Raw genomic sequence first — 26,778 nt, forward strand, 5'->3', positions numbered from 1 at the left:
GAGTCAATGAGTTCCAAAGAGTTGATTCTATTTCATTTTCTTAATTAAATGACGTAATGACAATTAGCATCAGTTGAGGTTGAATGCGCCAGAGAAATCTACTAATAATCTGATTTGATTTGAGGATATACTCTATCCTGAATAAAAATGATGCGGGCTAGCATTATAAGGGAACATCTTTAATATGTAATAATGTAAAAGTAACTGTGCTGTCTATTCAAGTAAAACTTGTCTCTAAGGAGCTCTAAGCATATTAAATATTAAAATGAGGCCCTGGTTTCTCTATAGCACAGAGAGGCAAAATAACAAGCAATGCTCTTTCCCATCTGGTCTTGCCTGTATCTTCAGATCTATCCTGTGTTCTACCATTTCTTCATCGATCCTCATTTTTAAGCACATGAGCTAATTGCGGTTTTCCCCTAAATATGTCATATTTTTCTTAGTATACTTTCCCTTGCCATTCTGTCTGGTAAGTTTCTGTTCCTCCTTAAAGACTCAACTGAAGTGCCTCAAGTCTCTGTAAAGCCCTCTGTGATGTCTCATTTAGTCCTTTATTTTCAGCACACATACGTTTGCAAATAATGAACACCCGTAACTTCCTTTAGATACTCTCTTAGCTCCCTAAGGACAGGAACTATGTTTTACTCACTTTGAGATGTGTCCTCAGCATATAAACAAGTACTGAGCATAGTAGGTGCCCAAGTGATATTCCAAGCATGAAAACCTTACCCCTGGGGATGGGACCTGCGTTTCACTGTCTATTGCCCTATAGAACATAGATGATGCCGATGTTCTAACATAGCTCTTCCTTTGCTTAAAAATTTGTTCGTTTACCTTTGTATTTTCCTTTTGGGCAATGCAAACAACACTGAAGTTGTCTAAATAATCAGGTTCCTCCTGACTTGAATTAGACAAGGGAAAGACTTCACTGTGGGAGAATTACATCACAGAAAGAATGAGATCATTTGTATTAAAACATCTGACCATTTGATTCTTGGGTTTCTTTTTCTATGATGGCACTTAAAGAACCAGCATTTTTAGTCAAACTAAAAATAGATTATAAATTCATGCTTATAAGTGGTGTCTTAGGCAGAAGAATGTTGGATATAAATAGAAAGTAGACTGGATTTTTAAATTAACACCATATCTCAAAATACCACTTTCTTACCTTGTTCAATGTGTTTGAGATCCTGTTCATGTTTCCAGGAGCTTCATAATATGTATATAACTGGAATGGGGAGGAGGAATGCTTTATTTGAGGTGGCTTTTCCATAAAGCATCTGAGCATCATGCTACTATATTTTTAGCTTGATTTGTGAATATTACGTGCAACTTAACGGTATCTATTTAAGCAAACCCTGAAAATTACCTCTTTGCCTTCAACCTTCATATCAGCATGAATACTTTATATGCAAAGATGCAGTCTTAGAAAAACAGATCTTCATCAACATTTGCTTTTGGAGCAAACCTAAGAAAGTTAGATAATTCTAAATGTATAGTAGAAATATGGTACAAAACTTCCTGCTAGTTGTTCCATTAAATAAATTTTCTTTTCTCTGTGTTCTTAACAAAAGGTAATTCCTTTTGACTTTATGAAAATCCTTTGGCTAAGCAATGTTAAGAAATCCACAAAAGTAAGACTAAAATGTTTGTGTTCATTTCTTGCCTCTTGGTGGCTCCATTAAGCAGCAGCATTTGTGACTCTAGCTTTCCGGCTCAAAAATACTTTTCTTTTTTTGCCACTCTCCTCCCCTTCCTGTTGTTACTCTTCCTCTTCCAAATCAGAACTGCACTGCCATAAAAAATAAGGCAGATTTATGAATGGATGGATAGACAGATGGTTAGATGAACAGAGTGTGACTAAACCAAGTATGGTAAGTTGTTAGTGGTAGAATCTAAGTGGAGGTTACAGAGACATTCACTGTAAGATACTTTCAACTTTGCTGTGTTGAAAATTGTCCTAATTTCTTAGGAGTGGTAATCCAGGAAGGGTAGGGTGATAGGGACTTTTACTTATTTTGTTTAAATTTTTCACAATTATATTATTAGAGAAAAATGAAAAGCTAGCTACATGAAACTGTCTTCATAAATGAAGTCACCAAACTATTGATTGAAATGCCCTTCAGGTTTGAAATTCACATCAGGCCATGCTAAATAATTAAGAATGTGTACAGTGATTTAGCTGTATGATGATGACGACATTATTACAATAGATTGGTTATAGAAGTGTGGTAGGTATGGTCAATGGAATACTATGCAGCCATTAAAACTTATAGCATAGAAACATGCATTGACATGGAAAGATTGATATATAAGGTTTTATATGCATCTAGAACATTATGAATTTATGGATACAGCTGGAAGTACATGTATACAAAGATATTAGCTCTGAATTATTAGATTATGGATCTTTTTCTCTCATATAGATTTTTTTATTCATATTTTCTATTTTTTCCTAAAATAAAGGGTTTCCAGTGTTTTTATTTCGGTAACCTAAGAAAGAAGGAAAACAGAAAAGAGAAGAAAAGAAAAAAGCCAGGCTGTTTTTCTGTGAAAATGGATCAGGGAAACATTGGTAACTGTAAATAATTTTTGATCAAGCCGAAAGATTATCTGGGTTTGCCTTTTATCTATATCAATGAGATCTGCTCCCTTATATTTTCTTAATCTTGCTCTTACAAAAAGTGCATGTGAAATATGTAAAAACAAATAATTTTATTCATTCTTCTGAAGTTATTTCGTGGACTTAACTAGTGGCTTTGAAGGAAAGTTAAGATGTTCATGCTGCTAGGCCCAAGGCATTTCATACTTGGAAATGCCCTATCTTTAATCTCTAATTGCATTAGATTTCTGTGTCTGACTCATGAGGAAAAGAAGCTTCAAAGCCAAAATGGTAAAATCTAATTTCTCTCTAAATACACTAACTATTGATATATTTCAGACAATGTGACACCTATGTTCCAACGTTCCTAACGAGAAAAACTAAGAGTTCAAGGGCGTGCCAGTTAAATAATGAAAATGTTTTTGTTATGGATCTCTTTTGTCCAAGGAGATTTAAACAATGTGCTAGAATTAGGTAGTCTTTGCAATCTGTCTCTGATAGGGATAGAGGGAAGAAACTGTCACTGTTAATTTTTATTCATCCAGTAAACATTTATTGAACACTTTATGACTCTGCCATTAATATTTCACTTACTGTTTCCTCTCTAGAAGACATTTTTTCAATGGCTATTGACAGAGAAGTTAGACATGAATAAAAGTAAAAATAAGCATAGAGAGAGTTCATTTCTGGGTTTCAGTTCTCTGGTCCTCTCGCGGTGGATGATGTGGAATTTGGAACTCATTTATACATTTACCCCTCTTGTTGGACGCCGGCGGTCTACTCTATGAGTACCTTCTTACTCCCTCATGATGCGTAACATTTCATTGTCTTCATCTCTTGTCTTCCCCAGGTAAAATGTCCAGTGATCGAGCTTTGAGGAAGCAGCAGCAGTTAAACAACCTTGTTTATGTCGTGGCAAATCAGGCCAAACCTGGTGACAGAATTGTGGATTTCTGCAGCGGCGGGGTATTACATCCCTCCTTTTGTTCTCTTTAGCCTTTCCCCAACTATGTGACTTTACTGTATTACATTCAAAGTCATGTTTTTATTTGGCAAGACTATTGTCTCAGAATGAGAAAAAAGCTTTAGGGACCAAAGTTAACTTGTTTCTTTTTCTGCCTTTTCCAGGGTCATGTTGGAATTGTCCTTGCTCACATGCTGCCATCATGCCAGGTAAAATCTGAATAACCCATAAAAGGAAACACTGGAAAACTACCCAGTTCAGTTTGCTGAATCTGTGTCTGACCCCTGCTCTTTGAATTTATTAATTGTTCACCCAGGTCACATTATGTGGCACAGATAGTTTTTTTTTCTTTGAACTAAACTTCTAAGAATCTTTAAAAAAAAAAGTAAAGTAGGATCACAATACATTTTTCAATTTTTATAAAAGGGTTATATTTTAAAATAAGTTTTAGAGGGAATAACCATTCTGTTGTTAAATAAAACACTTAATCGTGAAACTAGTTTAATTGTCCCCATAATTTTATACTGCAAATACTAGCTTCTGAAACTTGTTAAGCATATTCTTTTGGTATCTTGATTTTTATCCATTGTACCAAAATTGTAACAGCAATTACAAAATTCCTTAAAGAAAAAAATAAACTCCAAATTTAATACACTCATCCGTCAAATGCTTTTCTCCCCATGTTCTCATTAAGTCATTGTCCAGGAGGATGCTTATTGCCGCAAATGCTAAAAACGCAAATATAATTTTAGTCACCAGCTTTAACTCAGTATTGTAGCATAAATGTTTTTCCCTATTGCAAATAGTTTTAAATATCATTATTAAAATATCACCAAAATGTAACTACGTAGTATGTTTTTAAGTAAATGTACCAGAATTTATGCAGTCATTGCCACCATTTGTTAGAAGTTTATTATTTTTAGTCTTCTGCCATAAGAAATCATTTCTTTGCAGTGACCATCTTTTAGCATAAAAGTCTAGAACTTGATGACTTTTAAAAAAAAATACAAAACAAATGAGGCAGTTTCTTTGCTCGTGAACTCTCTGGAAGGTGCAAAATAATTACAGTGATTCCTCATAGAAGAAAAAGATGAGGAAGAACCCATAGACTGGCCAGAATGACATATAACAGGATGCTGGGGGGTAAGGGTGTATTATTTTTTTCCTTTCTTTGAAAAAAAGGGCAAAATAAGTAAGGAATCCTGGGGGAAACTAGCAGGTGTCTGTTTTGTAATCAAGGAAAGTAACAACTTGGTGGTTGGAGTTAGAGGAAGAAAGCTCATAAAGTAGAACCCTGGAGAAGCAGAGTCAGGGTTATGGTGTCTTCCCCCCCCCCGTTCCCAACAGTCTGAACACTTAGAGATGTTGAGCCTTTAAAGGGGAAATCTTGGCTAAAATAATGGCTGGAAAGCCTTTGATACCAAGTGTACTCTGACAGGTTTTTTATACGAAGGGATACAGAATTTTTCTGTAAACACAAGCATAAAGACAAAATAAGGGTAGAACTAGGAATGATAGTGATGGAAGTGACAATTCTGCCCACTTTTCTCTGTCTAAACAAGTAATCCTTTCCAATCTTCATTGGCCGGGATTCCTAACTAGTTGCCCTTCCTTCTGTCTCACCCCCACTAATCCACACTATATATGGCAGCAATGGAACCTTCTTTGATCACACGATCTGACTCCTATCACCTCTCCAGCCTCATGTCTACCCTCCACACCCTGTCCCCCCATTCACCATCACCACCACACACTGTGACCCAGCTACACCAATTTTCTCAGTTCTTCAAACACACCCTTTGGCCTTCACACATGTTTCTTTCTCTGTCTGAAACACTCCATTCCTCCAGCTGATTTCTATTCATTTTTTAGGCCTCGGTTAATATGTTATTCTCCATGTTAAATGTCTAAAACCTTCTTTAGTCATCAAGTCTGAGTGTTCTGATAACACACAATATGTCTTCCATTAAACACTTATCACTGTATTATAATTGCCTGTTGCACTTACATCACTCCATCTCTAAGCTCCAAGAGTTTGAGGACCTTGTTCATTTTTATACCATATTATCTGGCATACTTCCTGGCACAGGATAAAGATCAGTGTAGTATGGTCTACATTAAAGCTATACAGTAATAATACTTTGCCCTAATATCTGAATTATGTTACTGAATGTACTATTGTTTCCTGGGTGAAATCTAGGTTACATTAATAGAAAACAAGGAATTATCATTAATTCGTGCTAAGAAGAGAAGTGATGAACTAGGTTTAAGCAACATTTGGTTCATTCAAGCAAATATGGAGTATTTTACAGGGATGTTTAATATTGGGGTAAGTAATCAAACGATTTCAATTTCTTTAATTAATTAAGAAAAATTATATGCCTTAGATTAATTAAAAGGAGATACTTTTATATTCTTTGCTAAATAAGTTTATAACTTTTGTTTTCTATATCTAAAAGTATATCATATTAATGAATAGTATTTCATTCATAGCACTTCACCATTATGTGATAGAGGTAACATTTGTTCCTCTCCCAGACATGAGTTTTATTTTCCTCACTTGCAGAATGCCCAGTGCCTAAAACAATGTTTGACATATAGCAAGTGCTTAGAAATAGTTCTCAGTTGAATGAACGAATGAATTCTAATAACAATGACCTTCCTTGGTTTATTTTACATTTTAAAAGATAATGAAAGAAAAGAAAAACAGAGAAATGTTGCTGTTACTCCTTGTATTTGTTTTAAAATTTTTTTTCTTATTTTTAAAGGACCATATGCTCAATATAGAAAATACATAATAATACAAAGAAGAATCACCAGTATTTCCACTACTGAGAAATGAATAGTGTCAAAAACCTTTGGTCTTTATATATTTATGCACACATACAAATGCATATTTACACATATGTTAACATCGTTTACATCATACTATATAGATCTTGCTTTAACTTAACATTGTCATAAATATTTCCCCTACTCATTGATCATTTTTTTTCATGTTGTTATAATGTGTAATTATTACTATGATGGATATCTTATGCATTGTTTAAGATTTTGATACATTTGCCAAATCACTTTCTAGGAAGGTTGTGCTAATCTGCATTTCCAACTGTATGTGTTCACAAAACATACATAATAGGCTGGTCTAGCTGGAACTCTTCTTCAATATCAGAATCTCAGACTTTCGTAGTTCTTATGATTTTTGTCCAGTGACGTTCATTTCCTAAATATCGACTACTGGAAATTTGTGGGGTTTATGTTATCTTTTACAGTGAAAATGAATACAATTTGTTTCCATTGGTTATCTCAAGCCAAGCCTATACGAAAAGAAGTAAACTGTTAATAAGGAAATTTGGGAAAATGCAGACATCTGAAACAGCAAATTCAAATTAACTATATATTTATGTGCAACTGAAATTTTACATAAATGTTTAAAGCTTCTCCATTAAGAAATGAGCCATTAAGCCAATGAGCCATTAAGCCAATGCCCATATTACCAGTACACCATGCAGACTAAGGTGGCAAGATATTGCAGCCCATTTACTCACCTCTCAAATCACAAAATTCCCATCTTCTCAGCCGTACATCTCTTTACCCTTCTGTGGTTTATAGGTGCTAAATCATTCTGGCATATTCTTGTAACTTCCAAAGTCATAATTCACTAACACCAACTGAAAATGTGTATGTCTTTTTTGATGTGATATTTTCTTTACATTTCATAATAGTATATTCAGAATGGCTTTTTTCTTTCATAATTACTTTTGTCAAGATATATAGAGAGTGAATTAAAATTACTTGGAGGATTAAACCAAAATTAGATTTACTCTCAAAAAATAATTTTCCCTAGGAGGATAATTGAGGTATTTGTCACTAGATAAATCAAACTGAATGCCTCAGTGGCTCCAACTCTTGTATTAAATAGATTACGGTGAAAATAGTGTAGCTAGAGAGGAAATCAGAATAACTAAGTATTGGAAATGCATTAAAGCTGCATTAATCCGTGATTTTGTGATATTTCAAATAAGGGTTTAGTTAGCATTTATCTTTGCTTAGTAAATACCTTTTTCTTTTACTATTTTTCTTTAGATATAAAAATAATGATGTAAACCAGATTTTAAGGAGAGAATTTTAAAGTCTTAGAATCAACTATCTTTAGGAACTTTAAGCAAATCATTTATATATATCAGAATTAAAATACTAATTATTAGTCTTACCTCCATTAATACAAGAACCCATAGCAGGCAAAAATGAATTGATTTTCTAACTTTGTTAAACTAGTTTAATCTGAAATAAGGAAAGAGAACAAATCTAGATATTTTCAGATCTTTTAATTAGGTCTTCCAACATGTCCACCTACTACTGTACCTGCCCAATATAACCAGAATCAGTGAGGTAATAATACTGTGTTTGTTCCAAAGAGTCATCTTGTAGTTTCTGGTTTACATTGTCCTTATTTGAGAAATATATATCTTTAGAAATACAAATGCCTAATAAGCTTATAAAAACATTCAAAGTCTCTATACATTTTAACTTGAACAACAATGATATTCCATTTTTGCTCTGAAATTTTGCCATTTAATTAAATTAAAAAATATATATTATTACTCATTGACTGCAGGGCTTCCATGAGACAAGCCTAATCATATAGGAGTTTTACATTTTTTACTTTACATGATATTTGCAGTGATTTATTAATGACATGGAAAATTAGTTATAATGGTAAAGAAAAGAAACATAATAGTAAAGAATATGGACTTTAACATTGGGCAACCTTGTGCCAAAATCTCAGTGTGGCCAATTACTAGCTGTATGGCTCTGGGCAACTTATTTAAATCACTAATCCTCAGTTTTTCCATATACAGATTAGGCATAAAATACCTGGCTCATAGGATATTGATATAATGTATGTGAAGCACTTAGTGGGTTGTCTGCCATTTAGGAAGTACTCAGTAAATTGGGCCTCCTTTTACTGTATGCAGTGTGATCTCTGCATTTAAAAAGGATGGGAGGAATATGCTAATATGGATTTTTTTTTAAAGGTAGCTATCTCTATACACTGTAATAATATTTTTTCTTTATTATTTTCCATATTTTCAAAATACCTCAAATTTAACATGTTACTTTTATATTCTTGATAAGGTAAGCAATAAAGATAGAGGAATAAGTATGTGTTTAATATTTCATAGAGATAGATAGATAGTTTATTTAGCCAAGAAAGGCTAATAGTCCCTAAGGATTATTACAAGGTATCTAAAAGAATTCTGAACATATAAAATATATTTTTTTCTTTCAAAACAAGTAGTTATTATAGAAATACCTTGTTATTGGCTCATTCTGATTTGGGTTATAATGACTACTAGTGTCCTGAGCAAAATATAAAAGTGTTTTCAAAAGTAAGAAACATCCAAGAAGGTATTTTTTCCTCCCAGTTTCAATATATGTAGCTGTATGACCCAGAATTAAGTATATGTTATGGGTTGAATGTTTGTGTCCTCTTTCAAAAAATTCATATGTTGAATTCCTAAACCTTAATGTCACGGAATTAGGAGGTGGGGCCCCTGGGAGGGAATTAGGTCATGAAGGTGGAGCCCTCCTGAAATGGAATTGGTGCCCTTGTAAGAAGAGAGAGCTTGCTTCCCCTCCTAGCTCTCTATCTGTAAAACAGGAAGGGGTCCTCACTAGACATTAGATCTGCCAGCACCCTGATCTCAGACTTCTCAGCCTCCAGCGCTGTGAGAAATAAATGTTTGCTGTTCAAGCCACCCACAGTATGGTGATTTTTTTTTTTTTAATAACAACCCAAACTAAGACAGTATGTATAGATTACCAACCCTTAAAGGGAAACTTACAAAAAATTTCTTCACAAATGGGTTTTTAAGGCTTTTTTTTTTTAAAAAAAAGAGGTCCATTAATGCCTTGTCTACTGCAAGATAAATAACTTTCATTATTGTGAAAACTTACAAGATTATGCTTTTTAAGACCTAACTTACAATGTATATTAATATGCAGGTTCTCAAACAATATTGCAGAAAGGACCATGACTATGGAAAAATACACTGTATTAAAAAAACAAAAACTGTATCAGTGCTAAATAGCTTGCCTAGCAAAATGTTTTAGCTGGATAATTCCAACAGTAACAGAGTCTTCTGAACTAGGTGATAAGGTATTGATTTCTAACAGTATTGGTGAATATTTTCTATATTATCAATATATATCCAAATCTGAAAACAGTTTATTTTTGAGTTATGTATTTACCTTTTTCTATCTTACCCATAACAATTTTTAATATGATTGTTTGTGGTTTATCAGTGCTGAGTGCTTAATGACAAGCTCATTCTTAGTTATGTATGTTAGTATATAATTATACAATGTAATTGTATACAATGCAATAAATATGCAATTATACAATGTAGTTCAGTAACACCTTTGATGAGTAATTTATATAATCCTTGTTTTAAAAGAAAAGAAACTTGAGAAAGTATATAGTCTCAGACGTAATTTTGAAAAATCATTAAGGCAAAATGGAGGATTTCCCACGTGAAGACTGCAGACAGAGGTATTTCAAACCCCTTCTCTCCAAGAAAGATGAGACCCCCCAAATAACAAGGAGAACAAAAACCAGAAGACTCATCCTCCATCTTTGATGAACCTACATTCAAGATTCTGTAATTTGAACCATAATATATGAAGGCAGAAAGCAGATCAAAGAAAAATGGTAAATTATTGAGTAGAAAAGAGGAAGATCAAACTTAAATGCATGAGGAGGGGGAGTGACTATCAGGAAGCAAGTCACTTTGCTCTCATCAAATCCCAGAAAACGTCAAGAATTCAGGATACCAGAAACCTCAGAGGAAGGGGATAAGGAAGAGCTGAAATCATGTTTAATTAAAAATATTTAGAGACCCAGAAACCTACCTCCATTTTGTGTACACTCCCTGACTCCTGCAAGGAACTAGAAGTTTATTCTATGAAGAAACTGAGCCAGAGATGCTTGGCACAGAGGAGGGCAAGGGTGATGAGCTGTCCTGAAAACAAGAACTCAGTGAGAATCTGCACACTGAATGATGGATCTCTTCCCCCTCGCCCCCCATTTGCCCTTACTTCCAGAACTTCAGAAGCTGGAATCATGTTCTCAATCAAAGAGATCAAAAGAATCAGAGCTGTCCCCAGGGAAAATAACTACAGATACTATAGCTGTAATTAAAAAAAAAAAAAAAAAAAAGCAGCTAGCCACCTGATCACTCAGTCACTAGTGAAGCCCACCACTCTTCAAGTCTTTTATTCAGTACTTCCAGTCAACTTTTTAGTGATTCACTCTTTAATATGAACTGACAGCCAAGGAATATCAAATGTGGAAAACTTCTGAAACAGAAGATAGAAACGAAAGCAACAAACATAACAAAGGATCTCATCCATGGAGAGATCAGAGAAGATATTACATGAACAAAACAAGGATAGAATGAAAAAGGGGAAAGAAAATGAACCAACAGAGAACAAAAAGGAACTTCCTGGAAATTAAAAATACGTTAACCAAAATTGAAAAAAAAAAACACACAAGTAGAAAATCTAAAAGATGAACTGTAGAGCATCACCTATAAAAGTAGAACAAAAAAAGAAATAGACACTGAAATAAGCATTAAAAAAAAAGTGTGACAGAAATCCCAGCCTCAGCAATCGGACAACAAAAAGAAATAAAAGACATCAAAATCGGCAAAGAAGAAGTGAAACTGTCACATTTTGCACATGATATGAGACTTTATGTGGAAAACCCAAAAGACTCCACCCCAAAACTGCTAGAACTCATACAGGAATTCAGTAAAGTGGCAGGATATAAAATCAATGCACAGAAATCAGTTGCATTTCTATACACCACCAACAAGACAGAAGAAAGAGAAATTAAGGAGTCGATCCAACTTACAATTGCACCCAAAACCATAAGATACCTAGGAATAAATCTAACCAAAGAGGCAAAGGATCTATACTCAGAAAAGTATAGAATACTCATGAAATAAATTGAGGAAGACACAAAGAAATGGAAAAATGTTCCATGCCCATGGATTGGAAGAACAAATATTGTGAAAATGTCTATGCTACCTGGAGCAATCTACACATTTAATGCAATCCCTATCAAAATACCATCCACTTTTTTCAAAGAAATGGAACAAATAATCCTAAAATTTGTATGGAAACAGAAAAGACCCTAAATAGCCAGAGGAATGTTGAAAAAGAAAAGCAAAGACGGTGGCATCACAATTCCGGACTTCAAGTTCTATTACAAAACTGTAATCATCAAGACAGTATGGTACTGGCACAAAAACAGACACACAGATCAACGGAAAAGAATAGAGAGCCCAGAAATGGACCCTCAACTCTATGGTCAACTTATCTTTGACAAAGCAGGAAAGAATGTCCAATGGAAAAAAGACAGTCTCTTCAACAAATGGTGTTGGTAAAATTGGACAGCCACATGCAGAAGAATGAAACTGGACCATTTCCTTACACCACACCAAAAATAGACTCAAAATGGATGAAAGACCTACATGTGAGACAGGAATCCATCAAAATCCTTGAGAACACAGGCAGCAACCTCTTTGACCTCAGCCTCAGCAAGTTCTTCCTAGAAACATCAACAAAGGCAAGGGAAGCAAGGGCAAAAATGAACTATTGGGACTTCATCAAGATAAAAAGCTTTTGCACAGCAAAGGAAACGTCAACAAAACCAAAAGACAACCAACAGAATGGGAGAAGATATTAGCAAGTGACATATCAGATAAAGGGCTAGTATCCAAAATCTATAAAGAACTCATCAAACCCAACACCCAAAGAACAAATAATTCAGTCAAGAAATGGGGAGAAGACACGAACAGACATTTCTGCAAAGAAGACATACAAATGGCCAACAGACACATGAAAAAGTGCTCAACATCACTTCGCATCAGGGCAATCCAAATCAAAACCTCAATGAGATACCACCTCACACCAGCCAGAATGGCTAAAATTAACAAGTCAGGAAATAACAGATGTTGGCGAGGATGCGGAGAAAGGGGAACCCTCCTACACTGTTGGTGGGAATGCAAGCTGGTGCAGCCACTCTGGAAAACAGTATGGGGGTTCCTCAAAAAGTTGAAAATAGAGCTACCATACGATCCAGCAATTGCACTACTGGGTATTTACCCCAAAGATACAAATGTAGGGATCCGAAGGGGTATGTGCACCCCGATGTTTATAGCAGCAATGTCCACAATAGCCAAACTGTGGAAAGAGCCAAGATGTCCATCAACAGATGAATGGATAAAGAAGATGTGGTATATATATATATATATATATATATATATATATATATACACAATGGAATATTATGCAGCCATCAAAAGGAATGAAATCTTGCCATTTGCAACGATGTGGATGGAACTGGAGGGTGTTATGCTGAGCGAAATAAGTCAATCAGAGAAAGACATGTATCATATGATCTCACTGATATGAGGAGTCTGAGAAACAAGACAGAGGATCATAGGGGAAGGGAGGGAAAAATGAAACAAGACGAAACTGGAGAGGGAGACAAACCGAGACTCTTAATCTCAGGAAACAAACTGAGGGTTGCTGGAGTGGAGGGGGTGGGAGGGATGGGGTGGCTGGGTGATGGACATTGGGGAGGGTAGGTACTATGGTGAGCGCTGTGAATTGTGTAAGACTGATGAATCACAGACCTGTACCCCTGAAATAAATAATACACTATATGTTAATACAAAAATTTTTTTAAAAGTGTGAAAGTAATAAAGAAAATGTTAACATCTCAAGAAATGTACTTCAGGAAATTCCTAGAAGATGTGCTTCACTAACACAAGAGAGTAAATAAGAAAAAGGAATAAGTGTTATCTAACACAAAAGGAGGTGAAGAGGATTCTCATTATGATGGCAAAGGGAATCTCAGGACCAGAGCTAGGCAGAAGGCCCAGAAAACATTGAGTCCTTAGTTAAAGGTCAGAAAGCCCAGGAAAGATGTCCTCAGGAAAGAAAAATGAGACTGATAGATTACTTAGTAATTTTCATACAGTGGAAAGTTATACAATAAGGCATTTTACAGAGCTTTTGGGTAGGGAGAGGCTTGGATGTTTAAAAAAATTATACAACACACTTAGTTCAGCAGTGAACAGTATATATACAAAGCAACAATAATAAAAACATTACATAAATACTTAACTAAAAGTTGGAGGTAATATTAAGAGGATGCTAAAAGAGAAAAGGATGTAAATGTAAAAAAACAAACAAGCCAAACCACACAAAAACAAAACCATCTTCCATAATGGAAAATCAATAGATAATATCTAATATTTATAAATCAAGGGTAGCAATCTGTATTTATTATATGGAAAAAGTTCTAGATTTCAGGAAAGAAAACCAGTGAGTTGAAAAGCATTGGCTTTGGTTGCCAGATGTTCTTACGGGGGTGGAAGAGTGTGTACAGAACAAAGGACTCTTTGTTATTACTTTACATGCCTTCAAAGCCAATTATCTATAATATAATTGCACAAAAGTTTTTAAAGGGGTTTGGAAGAGAACATGAGTGTACTGTTGGGACCATGCCTACTACTGTCTAAGATACTTGGTGAAGAATCCTTCTTTGAGAAGCAAAGGTTCTGAGCCTAATTGGGCTGGGCAAATTTAAAGATCATCCAGTTCAATCTTCCCACTTTACAGATGGAGCAGTTAAAGCCATCTCTATCTACAGAGGAGCATAACAAGTTAGTGTGAGAGCCAGACCTGGAATCCAGTCAATGACTTCTGTTCACTCCCTACATCTCAGAAAGAAGCAAATGGGAACATAGAGAACTAGAACGAAGTTTGGTATCAGGCAGTTTGAGTTTAAATCTTGACTTCATCACTTGTGACCTTAGACCAGGTCTTTCTGGCTAGGTGACTTTGGGCATGTTATTGCAAATGGAGATAATAAGAGCTACTTAACATATTAAATTAAGACAATAATGAAATGATTAAATCAAAAAATCAATGTAAAGATTGTGACATCTAGCAGATACTGAATACATGCTAGTTCCCTACGTTGTTGTAATTTCAGAAGATAGTAGGACCAATGAAATGAATGAAAAGACAGGAGATGTATTTGTTAAGAGTAGTTATCTAGAATGGAGGCCCTGAACTGTCTGAGTTAGGGTCCTTGATTTGCTGTGTGACCTGGAACAGGTTACTTACCCTCTCTGGGCCTCAATTTCCTTATCTTAAAATAGTACCTACTTAGATGTTTGCATACCCTGTTCACAGCAGCACTATTCCCAATAGCCAAGAGGTGGAAGCAATTCAAATGTCCATGGACAGATGAGTGGATAAACAAAATGTGAAAGATATCTATATCTACATATAGATATAGATATATAATTTAGCCAAAATGTGATATATATAATATATATATTGTGATTATATATATATAAATTATATATAATTTAGCCAAAATGTGATATATATATATATATATTATATACATATAAACAAAATGTGATATATATATAATTTAGCCTTAAAAAAGAAGGAAGTCTTGTCATGCTACAACCTGGATGAACATTGAGGATGCTAAGTGAAATAAGCCAGTTACAAAAAGATAAATACTGTAAGATTCCTTTTATATGAGGTATCTAAGGTAGTCACATGCATAGAAACAGAAAGTAGAATGGTAGTTACCAGGGGCTGAGGGGAAGGGGAAAATGGAAGTTGCTGCCGTTGGTATGGAGTTTCAGTTTTGCAAGATGAAAAGGTTTTGGAGATCTGATTCACAACAATGTGTACACTTAAAAATGGTTAAGCTGGTAAATCTTGTATGTATTTTTACCACAATAAAAAGGTAAATTTAAAAAATAGTACTTATTTCATAGGGTTATTATGTTAAATGAGTAAATACATGGAAAGCACTTAACATAATACCTTACTCAATAAATGTTAAATTTTATATTATTTCTAATAGTAGTATCACTCCCTATTTCATGAAAATGCCGTCTGTCTGTTCTTTTGCCTCTGGCTTGTTATTTCTTTGCTTTCTAAACTCCTTTCTACCCTGCAAGGCCCTCCTCAAATGCCACCTCCTCCAGGACTCCCTTCCTGAATTTTCCCCATCTGAATATCTCCTGTCCCTCCTTTGATGCTTCTGTTTGTACTTTTTTAATGGCACTTAACCTATTCTATCCTGTATTAGACAGGTTTGTGTACGGTTTGTGTGTTGTTGTATGTGTAGTGTTTTACTCTTCTTTGTATCCCCTGTGAATCACACACATGAGAGACATATTTTATGAACTTTATGAGTTGTTTCAACCTATATGATTCCCAGATTGAGTTGATTAATATATTAAGTAGTTTGGATTCAGAGGTTACTATGACAGAGCATGCAAAAGGGATCTTTTTTTGACCTTTGTATTCCCAGCCACTACCATAATAGCAGTAAATACAAAATGCCCATTCATTGTTGAATGAATGAATGAATTCTGCAACTGGTAGGATTAAGTAGTAATGATTAATAAGAGAGAATAGCAAATTACTCAACAAGATCACCTTCATGTTGCTGTAGAAGCTCTCTACATCATTTGTCTCATGATTTTTTTTACAGTGTATTTCTTTTAATGAGGATTGAAATAAGACACAAAAATTGAAATGGTTAATGTGAATCTTAAGGCTTAAAATTTATAGGTTTTCATCTGCTTTAGTTTTCTATTTGTCTTGTCAAAAAAAAAATGACCACAAATTTGGCAGCTTAAAATAACACAAATTTGTTATCTCATAGTTCTATAGATCAGAAATCCAGGTGGGCTTAACTAGTTTCTCTGTGCCAGATGTCATTAGGTCAAAGTCAGCCTCTACTTTGGTTTGGCTCTTATCTAAAGGCTCTGAGGGGAAATCCACTTCTGGGATGGTTCAGGTTGTTGGTAGAATTTAGTTCCACGCATTGTAGGATTAAGGTTCCAACTCCCTTGCTGGCTCAGCAAGGATTCATTCTCAGCCTCTAGAGCTACTGGTGAAAGCCAGCAATGGTGGTTCAAGTCATTCTCATGCCTCAAATCTCTGACTTTTCTTGTGTCTCATCTCTCTTGCTTCCGGTCTGAGAAAGTTCTCTACTTTGAAGTCCTCATGTGATTTGATTGAACCCACCCATGTAAATCCAGAATAATCTTGGTATTTTAAGGTTCTTAATCTTAATTACATCTAAAAAAAAATCCTTTTTGCCATGTTGACATGTTTCAGGTATGAGCAGGTAGACTCACTCGTCCTACTACACCATCCCTGTTTTTTTTTTTTCCCTTAAAGATTGTTTATATGACCATGTCATTTCTCCTTTACAGTCTCCCACAATTTGGATTTTGCTGATCATATCCCCCTGGTGTTGTTTCACATATTACCCTGTTCCCAAGATTGCTTAGAAATTGATAGTTAGATCTAGATTGTAAAGACATAATCAGATCAGGTTTACTTTGGGGTAAGGATACATCAAAGGTGGTGGTGTGTTCAAATCAGTAGGCACTTACGTCTGGCTGTCTCTTGTGCAACATCAGCAGCATTTGTGATCATTGACCTTAGCTCCATTACTTTAGCAAGGATTGCAAAATGGCGATATTCTTTTAATCTTATCATTCCATCTTCATTTACTTTCCTTTATTAACTGTTCGGTTATGCAGAGGTACAGTACATTAGGAAAGGCCAGATAAAATTTGATTCTTTCCCTGTATTTTCTGGTTTTCAAAGTGAGTTGGTTATCTACTGAAAGTAGTTTTTTTTTTCTCAGTACAATTATTGACTCATCAATTTAATGTTTGAAACACTTATTATTATTGCACTTATTATTACACTTATTATTGCACTTATTATTCTCACTGACGCTCAGATATTCCCATATTTGTTAAGTGGGAGCCTCTTGAGGTTAGCTCCTGAGTCCTATTGATAGGACTTCAATAGTATTTCATAGTGTCCCTGCTTTCAGTATAACACGATGTTCCAACTCATCTTATGCATTTCCTGCCTCCTACCTGGCAGCAGCTATTTCTCCATGCAGCTCTAAATTCTTTTAAAGGAAAATGCTATTTCAATGATCACAATTTAGGTCCTGGGGATAGTCATTGCTACTGGTTTGGTCTTTGTTTCCAGGCTCTACTGTGGTCTTAGCAAGGCAATTTTTTTTTTTTTTAAATCATCATGGGTACATACTGACACTTCCAATTTAAATTCAGGACCATGGGATTTTAACTTAGCCTCACTTAGCTATTTCATATCTCTTTCTTCTTTCTCCTGTGCTTAAAAAAAATCTATTTCCTAATGGCATCAGCAAATTTCTTATTTGCTTTATCTCACAATATACATATTTGAGTCCTAAAACAAAAATACAGACACCAATGATGATTACTGAAAATAGTTTGACAATTTTTAACATTATTTTTCATTTAATAATATCTACCATGGCCATGTAGAGAAATCTTCCCCATTCCTTTTTAGAGCTTCAGAGTAAGCCGCGAGTCCTCTGTCAATGGAAAATTGACTTGTTTCCATTTTGTTGTTATTTCAAATATTGCCTCAATGAATACATCTTTTTATGTTTTGGCCAGTGTATCCCTTGAACAGATTTTTAGAAGTGAGATCGCAAATTACTCATGGAATTTTGCTGGATATTGCTAAATTCCTCCTCCATGGGGTTGTGACATTTTTATATTCCCACCAGCAATGTATGACATTGTCTGTTTCACCATACCCTGGCCCATAGGTTGTCATCAAATTTTAGAATTTTTGCCACTTTAATAGGTGATAAGTAATATCTTAATGTAATTTAAGTACTTCTCTTATTTTGAACCATATTGGACAACTTTGGTTTAAGACATATTCGCATATTTTTGTTTCTGAATTTTCCAAATCTCTTGTCCATTTACTATCAGATTATTATACTTTTCTTTATTTTCAGAAACTTGCTATGCATAAGGGATATTAACCTTTTGTTAATGCTTTAAGTTGCCAATTTTTTCTCTTTGTCATTTATCTTTTTACATATGGTTTTTGTTTCTTTGCCATTTTTTTTCATTTTTTGTCAAATTTTTTAACCTTATCCCTTATTGTATGTAGAATTTCAGACATAGTTAAGTATTTCCACTCCCCTAGGTTATAGAGGAATTCACTCCTGGTTGTTCTTGTTGTCGTTGTTTTGCATTTTAAATCTCTAGTCCCTTTGAAATGTACTATGTGTGGTGAGAGGAAAGGATCTAATTTTATTTTTCATATGGCTATCAGGTTAACCCAACATCACTTATTAAAAAGCCCATCTTTGGGGCACCTGGCTGACTCAGTTGGTAGAGCATGCAACTCTTGATCTCAGGGTTGTAAGTTCGATCCCCACGTTGGGTATAGAGATTACTTAAAAATAAAATCTTAAAAAAAAATAAATTAAAAGTCCATCTTTTTCCCAGTGATCCAAAGTGCCACCTTTGTTTTATGCTCAATGTTCATATTCAAATCGTTCCATTGATCTATATCTCTCTTCGTTATTTGCCTGTTCTTTCTGACTGGCATTTGGTAACAATGGAAATTAGCATATGAAGCAATAAAATCTTTTAGGACTAAAATCCATTGTGTAAATAGTTCTTAAATTTAGTTGTTTTGTTTAAATGAGGGAAATAAACTCATTCTTTTGCATGTAGCAAAAGGAATTCTTTAAGAGCCTTAAAAGGGTTTTGCGGGGAAGCAGCCTGATATAATTAATGCATGGGTTCAGGATCCTGCCACTCAGGAGCTGCTTTGTTGTGGGCTCGTTCTTAATTTCTCTGAGCCTTAGTTTCCTTACTTCTAAAACGGAGATAAAATCTCTCAGGGCCGATGTGAGCATAGAAAGATCTGCGTGCCATTACCCAGCGTAGTGGCCCCACATAAGGGGCACTCAGGGAGTATTGGTTGTCTTTTCTTCCCCTTCAGGGGAAAATGCATTTATAACTTTTATGGTGAGGTTTTCTCCAGCTACTCATGAAAATGAAGAACTGGCCTGATTTTTACTCTGCAAAACTGATTAAATAAAAGGAACAGATGAGAAATCAAAGTTCTTCACTCCCAATTACCCAGTAGTGCCTGCCTTCACTGAACGGCAGGCTTCCCAGGCTCAATTTTCAGAGTGAAAGAGGAAAAGTGGATTGACAACAATCACAGGGATTGTTGACTTCTAAATTGATGTAAGCTTAGATGGAGGGGAGATTCAGAAGAAGGATGATGAGCAGAGATCATGCTTTCCTCTTCCCAATACAACATTGCTTTTGGCTTTCCAGTTTAAGAGGGGAATCTGGCTTATGATACTCATATCCAGAAATTTCCAGAAAATCTCTTCACTCTAAAAGCCCCTCCCTACCCTGAAGTTGTCAGAGATCTGAGCATTTTTCTGACAAAATGCTTTATTTTTTAAGATCCCCATATCAGATTTTTTTTCCATAGGGTCCTGTTTTGCTTTATTTAGCCTAATAATTTTCATAATTGTCTACTTTAGATTGTGACACAATATAGACATATTTAAGGAATTTGTTTTGAAAACATATCTTAAGATCATTTTTAGAGGTTTTTTAATGAATTATTGAAGCCCTAATTAGATTCCAATTCATAACTTTATTCCTTCCTTTTTAAATAAACCCATTGAAAGTAGTTCATGTAATTCACCAATATTAAGAACTGTTATATGAAGATGAAAAGGGGCTCCATAAATATGATTTGATCAGTTTTCATACAGCATTGATTAGATTATATTCATACAGAATTTGAAAGAATGTTTTCAAATACATTTTTATTTAAGTTTTGCAACAGCATTGTTATATGTAAATATTGGTAACCATAGTTTATAGTGGAGCAGACCAAGCCCAAAGAAGTTAAATTTTAAATGGCCCAGGATCTCATAGGCAACTACAGTTTGAGACTAGAAATTCAGATTTCAGTCTAGCGTTCCTGCCACAATTCATAATCAGCAAGAGAACTAGTTTAGAGACATGCATACATATTAAATTTTCCATATTTAACATCATGTCAGATTTTCCACTGAATGAATCTTATGCTTCATTTGCAATGTTCCATTTGTAATCTTTCAATCTTTCTTAGCTTTCTTAATTAATATGAATAGCTAACTAGTCCTGCAGTATGTCCAAATGAGAACTATCTAAACTATTATGGAATAATGCTCTGGTAACTTGAAACCTCCAGAGGATCAGTCCTCACAAAGAGTTAAAAACAAAAAAAAAGGAAAAAGGCACAGAAGTAGCATTGTTGGTTAAGCAGGAACTTAGTGCTGATGTCTGGTTTTGTTTTCCAGGTGGCACTGCATGCTTGTGGAGTGGCAACAGACATGGTGATAGAGCACTGCATCAAAACACGGGCTTCCTTTGTCACGTGCCCTTGCTGTTATGGTTTCATTCAGAACACCTCAAAGTTTAATTTTCCCAAAAGGTGAAATGTAGTGTTCACCCTAAGACACCAATGTGGGGAATAAAGCTAAAGCAGGAAACTCATTTGATACAAAGTTGCAATGAGATTTCACTTTTGAACTCACTTCCTCTTTCCACAGCAGGTACTGTTTATAAGTTATATAAGGAAGAGAGGATCTCCTCTATGGCTGCTCCTTGATTTTTCTCCTGGACCCAGCTCCTGAAATTTAGAAGCAAGTCTATCTGAGAGTGAGCTGGCTGACTAAGAAATCTGATAGGTTCAGCACTTCTCATCACCTCTGAGAGGCAGCAGGTGTTGTGGTTAAGTGCTTAGGACCCGGAAGTCTTCCGTCGCCCGGTGGAGGGGGGGGGGCAAACATCGGCTCCTCAGACTTTTATAAGTCGTTTCACTTCAGGCAATTTACTTCAGCTCTTTTTGCCTACATTTTCTCATCTATAAAATGGAGGTTATAATAGTAATTACCTCAAGGTTTTTGTGAGAATTGAATGATATATATGTAAAGCACTTAGAAGTGGCACAGAGTAAGCATTCAATAAAATGTGAGCTGTGGCCAGGTACGGTAGTAGCAGCAGTATTTTTAAATACTGCCCATGGGTGCTGATTAATCTGCAAGCCGGACAGCCATTTTTACAGTCCTTCTTATCCCACCTACAAGAGGGAGACATTTTATTTCTCACCACTTTGGCCTAACCTAGTGGAGGGCTGTTGTCTTGGTGTTCATGACATTTCACTCTCTGAATCACAGTTATTGAGAATCATGCTGATCATTTTAATTACAGAATAGATTATGTTAGTTTTAAAAAAATTCTATAATGTGTCAAAAAAAGATTTCTTGATCAATTGCATGATTACTTTTAAGAAATATTAGAAAATTTCCATCAGAATTTATACTTAAAGGCTTCTGAATAAAGTAATAAAGTACAAACAATAGCCTTCTTTTTTTTTGTCTTTGATTTTTTTTTCTTTATTTCATTTTTTGTTCTTTACCACAATTTGCAACTAGTTGAGAGAAAACCAAAGGAACTTTGGAAAGGCAAATAATAAGTATAACTTAAGGTTTATTCAATAGCTGAAATTTCACTCTGTTCTGAATCTATACAGATAAAATGTATATTTTACAACCCATCAAGAAATCTGTAAGTCTAGCACTATAAAGATTTTTAAGAATGTTAATTTGAGTTATTCAGCCTGTGGCTTCACTTAATTGATTTTAAAATCTTACTTCAGTGTCTGTCAGCTTTTCATATCTCTGTAGATTTATTGCCATTTTCTCCTTTTGTCAGTGGAAGACCATTCCCAGGCCATTATCCCCCTGCCCTAATCACCTGTGTCAGGTACCAGACAACTAGGGACAGCCCCTATCCCCAAAGCCACTGACATTATCCAGTCCTACCCAGTCCTAAGTTTGCTCATCCTGCCTTGCCATCTCTTCCAATGGAATCCATAATAAAGGCTCTTGCCCACATTGTATCCCACTCCCTCTGCCTCCTAAGCAGCCCTGGTGCTTCCCCATGTGGCTCTCTGTGGCATGGCATGCCCTCTCTTAGGAATTATTGGGAAAAAACTAACTTTTCCATGGCAAACATCTCCTGATCTGTTGTCCTCACCATATCTAAAATAGTAGTAAAACCTACATTTTAAAACCCCTGGATCTTTGTGCACCGATGTGGGGAAGAGAAAAAAAAAAATGGTTGTGCATCTCTAATAGTATAAACAATCCTTGAAAAAATCTTCAAAATTAATAGCATACTGAGAGTATGCTTTTGGCTTTTTATAAAGACATTTCAAACTGGCATAGTTTTCAGCGTAAGATAGCATTATGTACTCCTCAGATAAAATACCTACTTTTGTTTATAGTTTTTTCTATATTTCTATATAGAAATATATAGACTATCTCGACTCCTAATCTTTGGTGTTTAAAGTAATAACTCTTTTTTTTCTTTTCTATTTCAGTGAACAATTCAAGAAAACTTTATCATACAAGGTAACCTTAAAAAGTTCTAGATGTCTTTCTAATATACTTTTTATTCCTTCTTTATATTTTTACCCCTCCCAAATTTTGAATGGTATATATAATCTATAGTTATCTTGGAATTACTCATCAACATGTAATATGGGAGGCTTGTTTTACTTTTTATGTTTTGTTTTGTTTTGTGAATCAAGATTAAAGCCCAAGTAGGTGGCAAGACTTGTGAAGGGTCTGAGAGTTTACCCTGCAAGTTCACATGCTAGCCTGCCACAATTTCATGGATGCCGGCAGATAGGAGACTTCTGAATTAGAGACCTGGCAGTAGGAGTAGCCAGACTATCATCATTTTTGTCCTGACTTCCTGAGACAGTTCCCACAAGGCAGTACATAATGGGCCATGCGACACCTAATACACAGTGAATTACAGTACAAGAAAGGGAAGCTGAGCTTAGGAAACCCAAATGTTTTAAGATTTAATCTTTAAGCAAGCATTCCTGCCCTTTGCTCCAGAGTGAAACTATGTATTTTCCAGAGTTGCTCACTATATAAACATCTTTGAGAAGATAATCTAGAACACAGGCAAATTTTTCTGTAAAAGGTCGGACAGTAAACATTTTAGGTTTTGTCAGCCACTTAAAAATTTCCCAGCTATTCTACTTTGTCCTTGCTGTTTCTTGTTGCTTTTGGTGGTGGTGGTGTACAATCTTTTAAAAATGTAAAGACTGGGGGCGCCTGCGTGGCTTAGTCGTTAAGCGTCTGCCTTCGGCTCAGGTCATGATCCCAGACTCCTGGGATCGAGCCCCACATCGGGCTCCCTGCTCAGCAGGAAGCCTGCTTCTCCCTCTCCCGCTCCTCCTGCTTGTGTTCCTGCTCTCACTCTCTCTCTCTCTCTGTGAAATAAATAAATAAAATCTTTGAGAAAAAAAAAATAAATAAAAATAAAAATGTAAAGACTGTTTTTAACTTGAGAGCCATACAAAAAGAGGTCATAGGCTGGATTTGGCCCGTAGGCCAGAGTTTGCCAACCCCTGGTACAGAACAAACGCAGCACCTCTACTCATAAGGCGTGAAGAAATACAAGCACTGTTTCTCAACAGTAGTCAGAACATTACATAGTTCTGAGGCATCAATCTGAGCAAACTAGTTTCCAGCTTTCTGAATATTACCACTAACTAATTGGTCAATAACATGACAAATGCATTCTAAAAAATGGTAATGATATTTGCCAGAAATACATGAATAATCCCATTAAAACTTGATAAATTAGATTCTTAGTTCACTTCTTGCAGACTCACTAAAAATATATAGTTTCATTTTACATGCCAGGCCCCCCCTTTCAAGATTTTTCCCTTCTCCACCCACCGGTTAAGTAGTGGGGGACAGTGACTTAAAAACGTTCATTTCTACCAGCTTGGCACATACATCTCCTTCACCTCTACTTTATAATCCTTAAACAGGCACCTCCAACTCTGTCTCCCACCGGCCCCTTTCCCCCTCCTCACCTCTCCCCCTGCTCTGAGCATACACAGATACTCTAGAGGGAAGAGTGTTGATGCTTTCATCCAGAACCAGACTTCCCTGGTCTTTGCTTACTGGATTTTAAGTTTGTATGTCTTAGGGAACTGTAAGGTTTTTGGGAAACATTAGGACCCCAGGAACTTTGTTTTCATAATATTCAAAACACCTTACCTTTCTCTTATAAGACCCTGCCAATAGAGTAGACAATGAGTTGAAAAATAAACAAAAACTAGGGCCCTGTTTTTAATGCCTCTTTGAGTGATGCTGGCTAAAAACAAATTGAGAGGATGCGTGTAAAAAACCTAGGGCAGTGAAGAGGTTGGGTGCCCCAGTCTCACTGGCTAGAAAAGAACGTAACATTTCTAAAGAATAGCGACAGGGTACCCAGGCTCTTCCAGAGGCCAGAAAACTCACTGGTACCCAGTCTACTGGGTCTACTCCTTCTCTCACACCCCCAAAAGCTGCTTGGCCACCAGCCCTTTTGAGGGTCTCAGGTATAAAGGCTCCAGAGAGAAGTCTGAGCTTCTTGGATACTGTGGCAAGATATTTCTTAACTGAACCATGATGGGTGGGCCGCCAGGCAGAACTACATGGAGGTAGTGCCTAAATGTCTTGAGAGTTACTGAGTTCCATCGGTAGCGGGAGCGGAGAGCGGACCCCAGAGAGCCCTGAGCAGCCCCGCCGCCGCCGGCCTAGTTACCATCACACCCCGGAGGAGCCGCAGCTGCCGCAGCCGGCCCCAGTCACCATCACCGCAACCATGAGCAGTGAGGCCGAGACCCAGCAGCCGCCCGCCGCCCCCACCCGCCCTCGCCCTCAGCGCTGCCGACACCAAGCGGGCACCACTGGCAGCGGCGCAGGGAGCGGCGGCCCCGGCGGCGGGGACAAGAAAGTCATCGCAACGAAGGTTTTGGGAACAGTAAAATGGTTCAATGTAAGAAATGGATACGGTTTCATCCACAGGAATGACGCCAAGGAAGATGTATTTGTACACCAGACCGCCATAAAGAATAACCCCAGGAAGTACCTTCGCAGTGTAGGAGATGGAGACACCGTGGAGTTTGATGTGGCTGAAGGAGAAAAGGGTGCGGGGCAGCAAATGTGCCAGGCCCTGGTGGAGTTCCAGTGCAAGGCAGTGACCGTGCAGCAGACCGTAACCGTTCTAGACGCTGTCCACGTCGCAGGGTCCTCCACGCAGTTCCCAGCAGAATTACCAGAAGAGTGAGAGTGGGGAAAAGAACGAGGGATCGGAAAGTGCTCCGGGAGGCCAGGCCCAACAGCGCCGGGCCCACGGCAGGCGACGCTTCCCACCTTACTACCTGCGGAGACCTACGCGCGGCGACCACGGCATTCCAACCCTCCTGTGCAGGGAGAAGTGATGGAGGGTGCTGACAGCCAGGGTGCAGGAGAACAAGGCAGACCAGTGAGACAGAATAGGTATCGGGGTTATAGACCACGATTCCGCAGGGGTCCTCCTCGCCAAAGACAGCCTAGAGAGGACGGCAACGAGGAAGATAGGGAAAATCAAGGAGATGAGACCCAAGGTCAGCAGCCATCTCAACGTCGGTACTGTTGCAACTTCAATTACCGACGCAGACGCCCAGAAAACCCTAAACCACAAGATGGCAAAGAGACAAAAGCCGCCGATCCACCAGCTGAGAATTCGTCCGCTCCCGAGGCTGAGCAGGGCGGGGCTGAGTAAATGCCGGCTTACCATCTCTACCATCATCTGGTTTAGCCATCCAACACGAAGAAATGAAGATGAAATTCCAGCAATAAGAAATGAACAAAAGATTGGAGCTGAAGACCTTAAGTGCTTGCTTTTTGCCCACTGACCAGATAAATAGAACTATCTGCATTATCTATGCAGCATGGGGTTTTTATTATTTTTACCTAAAGACGTCTCGTTTTGGTAATGACAGACGTGTTTAAAAAAAAACAACAAAAAACCTGGTTTTTCTCAATACACCTTTAAAGGTTTTTAAATTGTTTCATATCTGGTCAAGTTGAGATTTTTAAGAACCTCATTTTTAATTTGTAATAAAAAGTTTACAACTTGATTTTTTCAAAAAAATCAACAAACGGCAAGCACCCGTTAATAAAGTCTTAATAAAAATAAATAAATAAATAAATAAATAAATAAATAAATAAATAAATAAATGTCTTGAGAGTTACTTTGGAAGTGTTTTTCTCCACAGTTCAGTTTATAGAGCAAATCTTTACTGACTTCTGCTCTGTGCCTCCCCTTCCAGAATTTAACTTCTCTTGGGGAGAACACAT

At 36.5% G+C, this 26,778-nt stretch overlaps 1 protein-coding gene and 1 pseudogene across 4 annotated transcripts in view; both read left to right on the forward strand.

Moving 5' to 3' along the window:
• GSTCD (glutathione S-transferase C-terminal domain containing) overlaps positions 1–26,778 on the forward strand; it is a 130,226-nt gene that overhangs the window by 96,334 nt on the left and 7,114 nt on the right. For all 4 annotated transcript variants that reach the window (XM_036094753.2, XM_036094752.2, XM_078069045.1 and 1 more), the window contains 5 exons: positions 3,453–3,568; positions 3,731–3,775; positions 5,767–5,895; positions 20,878–21,011; positions 22,965–22,995. In XM_036094753.2, coding sequence (XP_035950646.2) covers positions 3,453–3,568; positions 3,731–3,775; positions 5,767–5,895; positions 20,878–21,011; positions 22,965–22,995 — 455 coding nt within the window. The remainder of the gene's footprint in view (positions 1–3,452; positions 3,569–3,730; positions 3,776–5,766; positions 5,896–20,877; positions 21,012–22,964; positions 22,996–26,778) is intronic.
• On the forward strand, positions 25,143–26,240 carry LOC118537407 (Y-box-binding protein 1 pseudogene; annotated as a pseudogene).

This window comes from Halichoerus grypus, chromosome 3 (assembly GCF_964656455.1).
Source record: "Halichoerus grypus chromosome 3, mHalGry1.hap1.1, whole genome shotgun sequence".
Lineage (NCBI taxonomy): Eukaryota > Metazoa > Chordata > Mammalia > Carnivora > Phocidae > Halichoerus > Halichoerus grypus.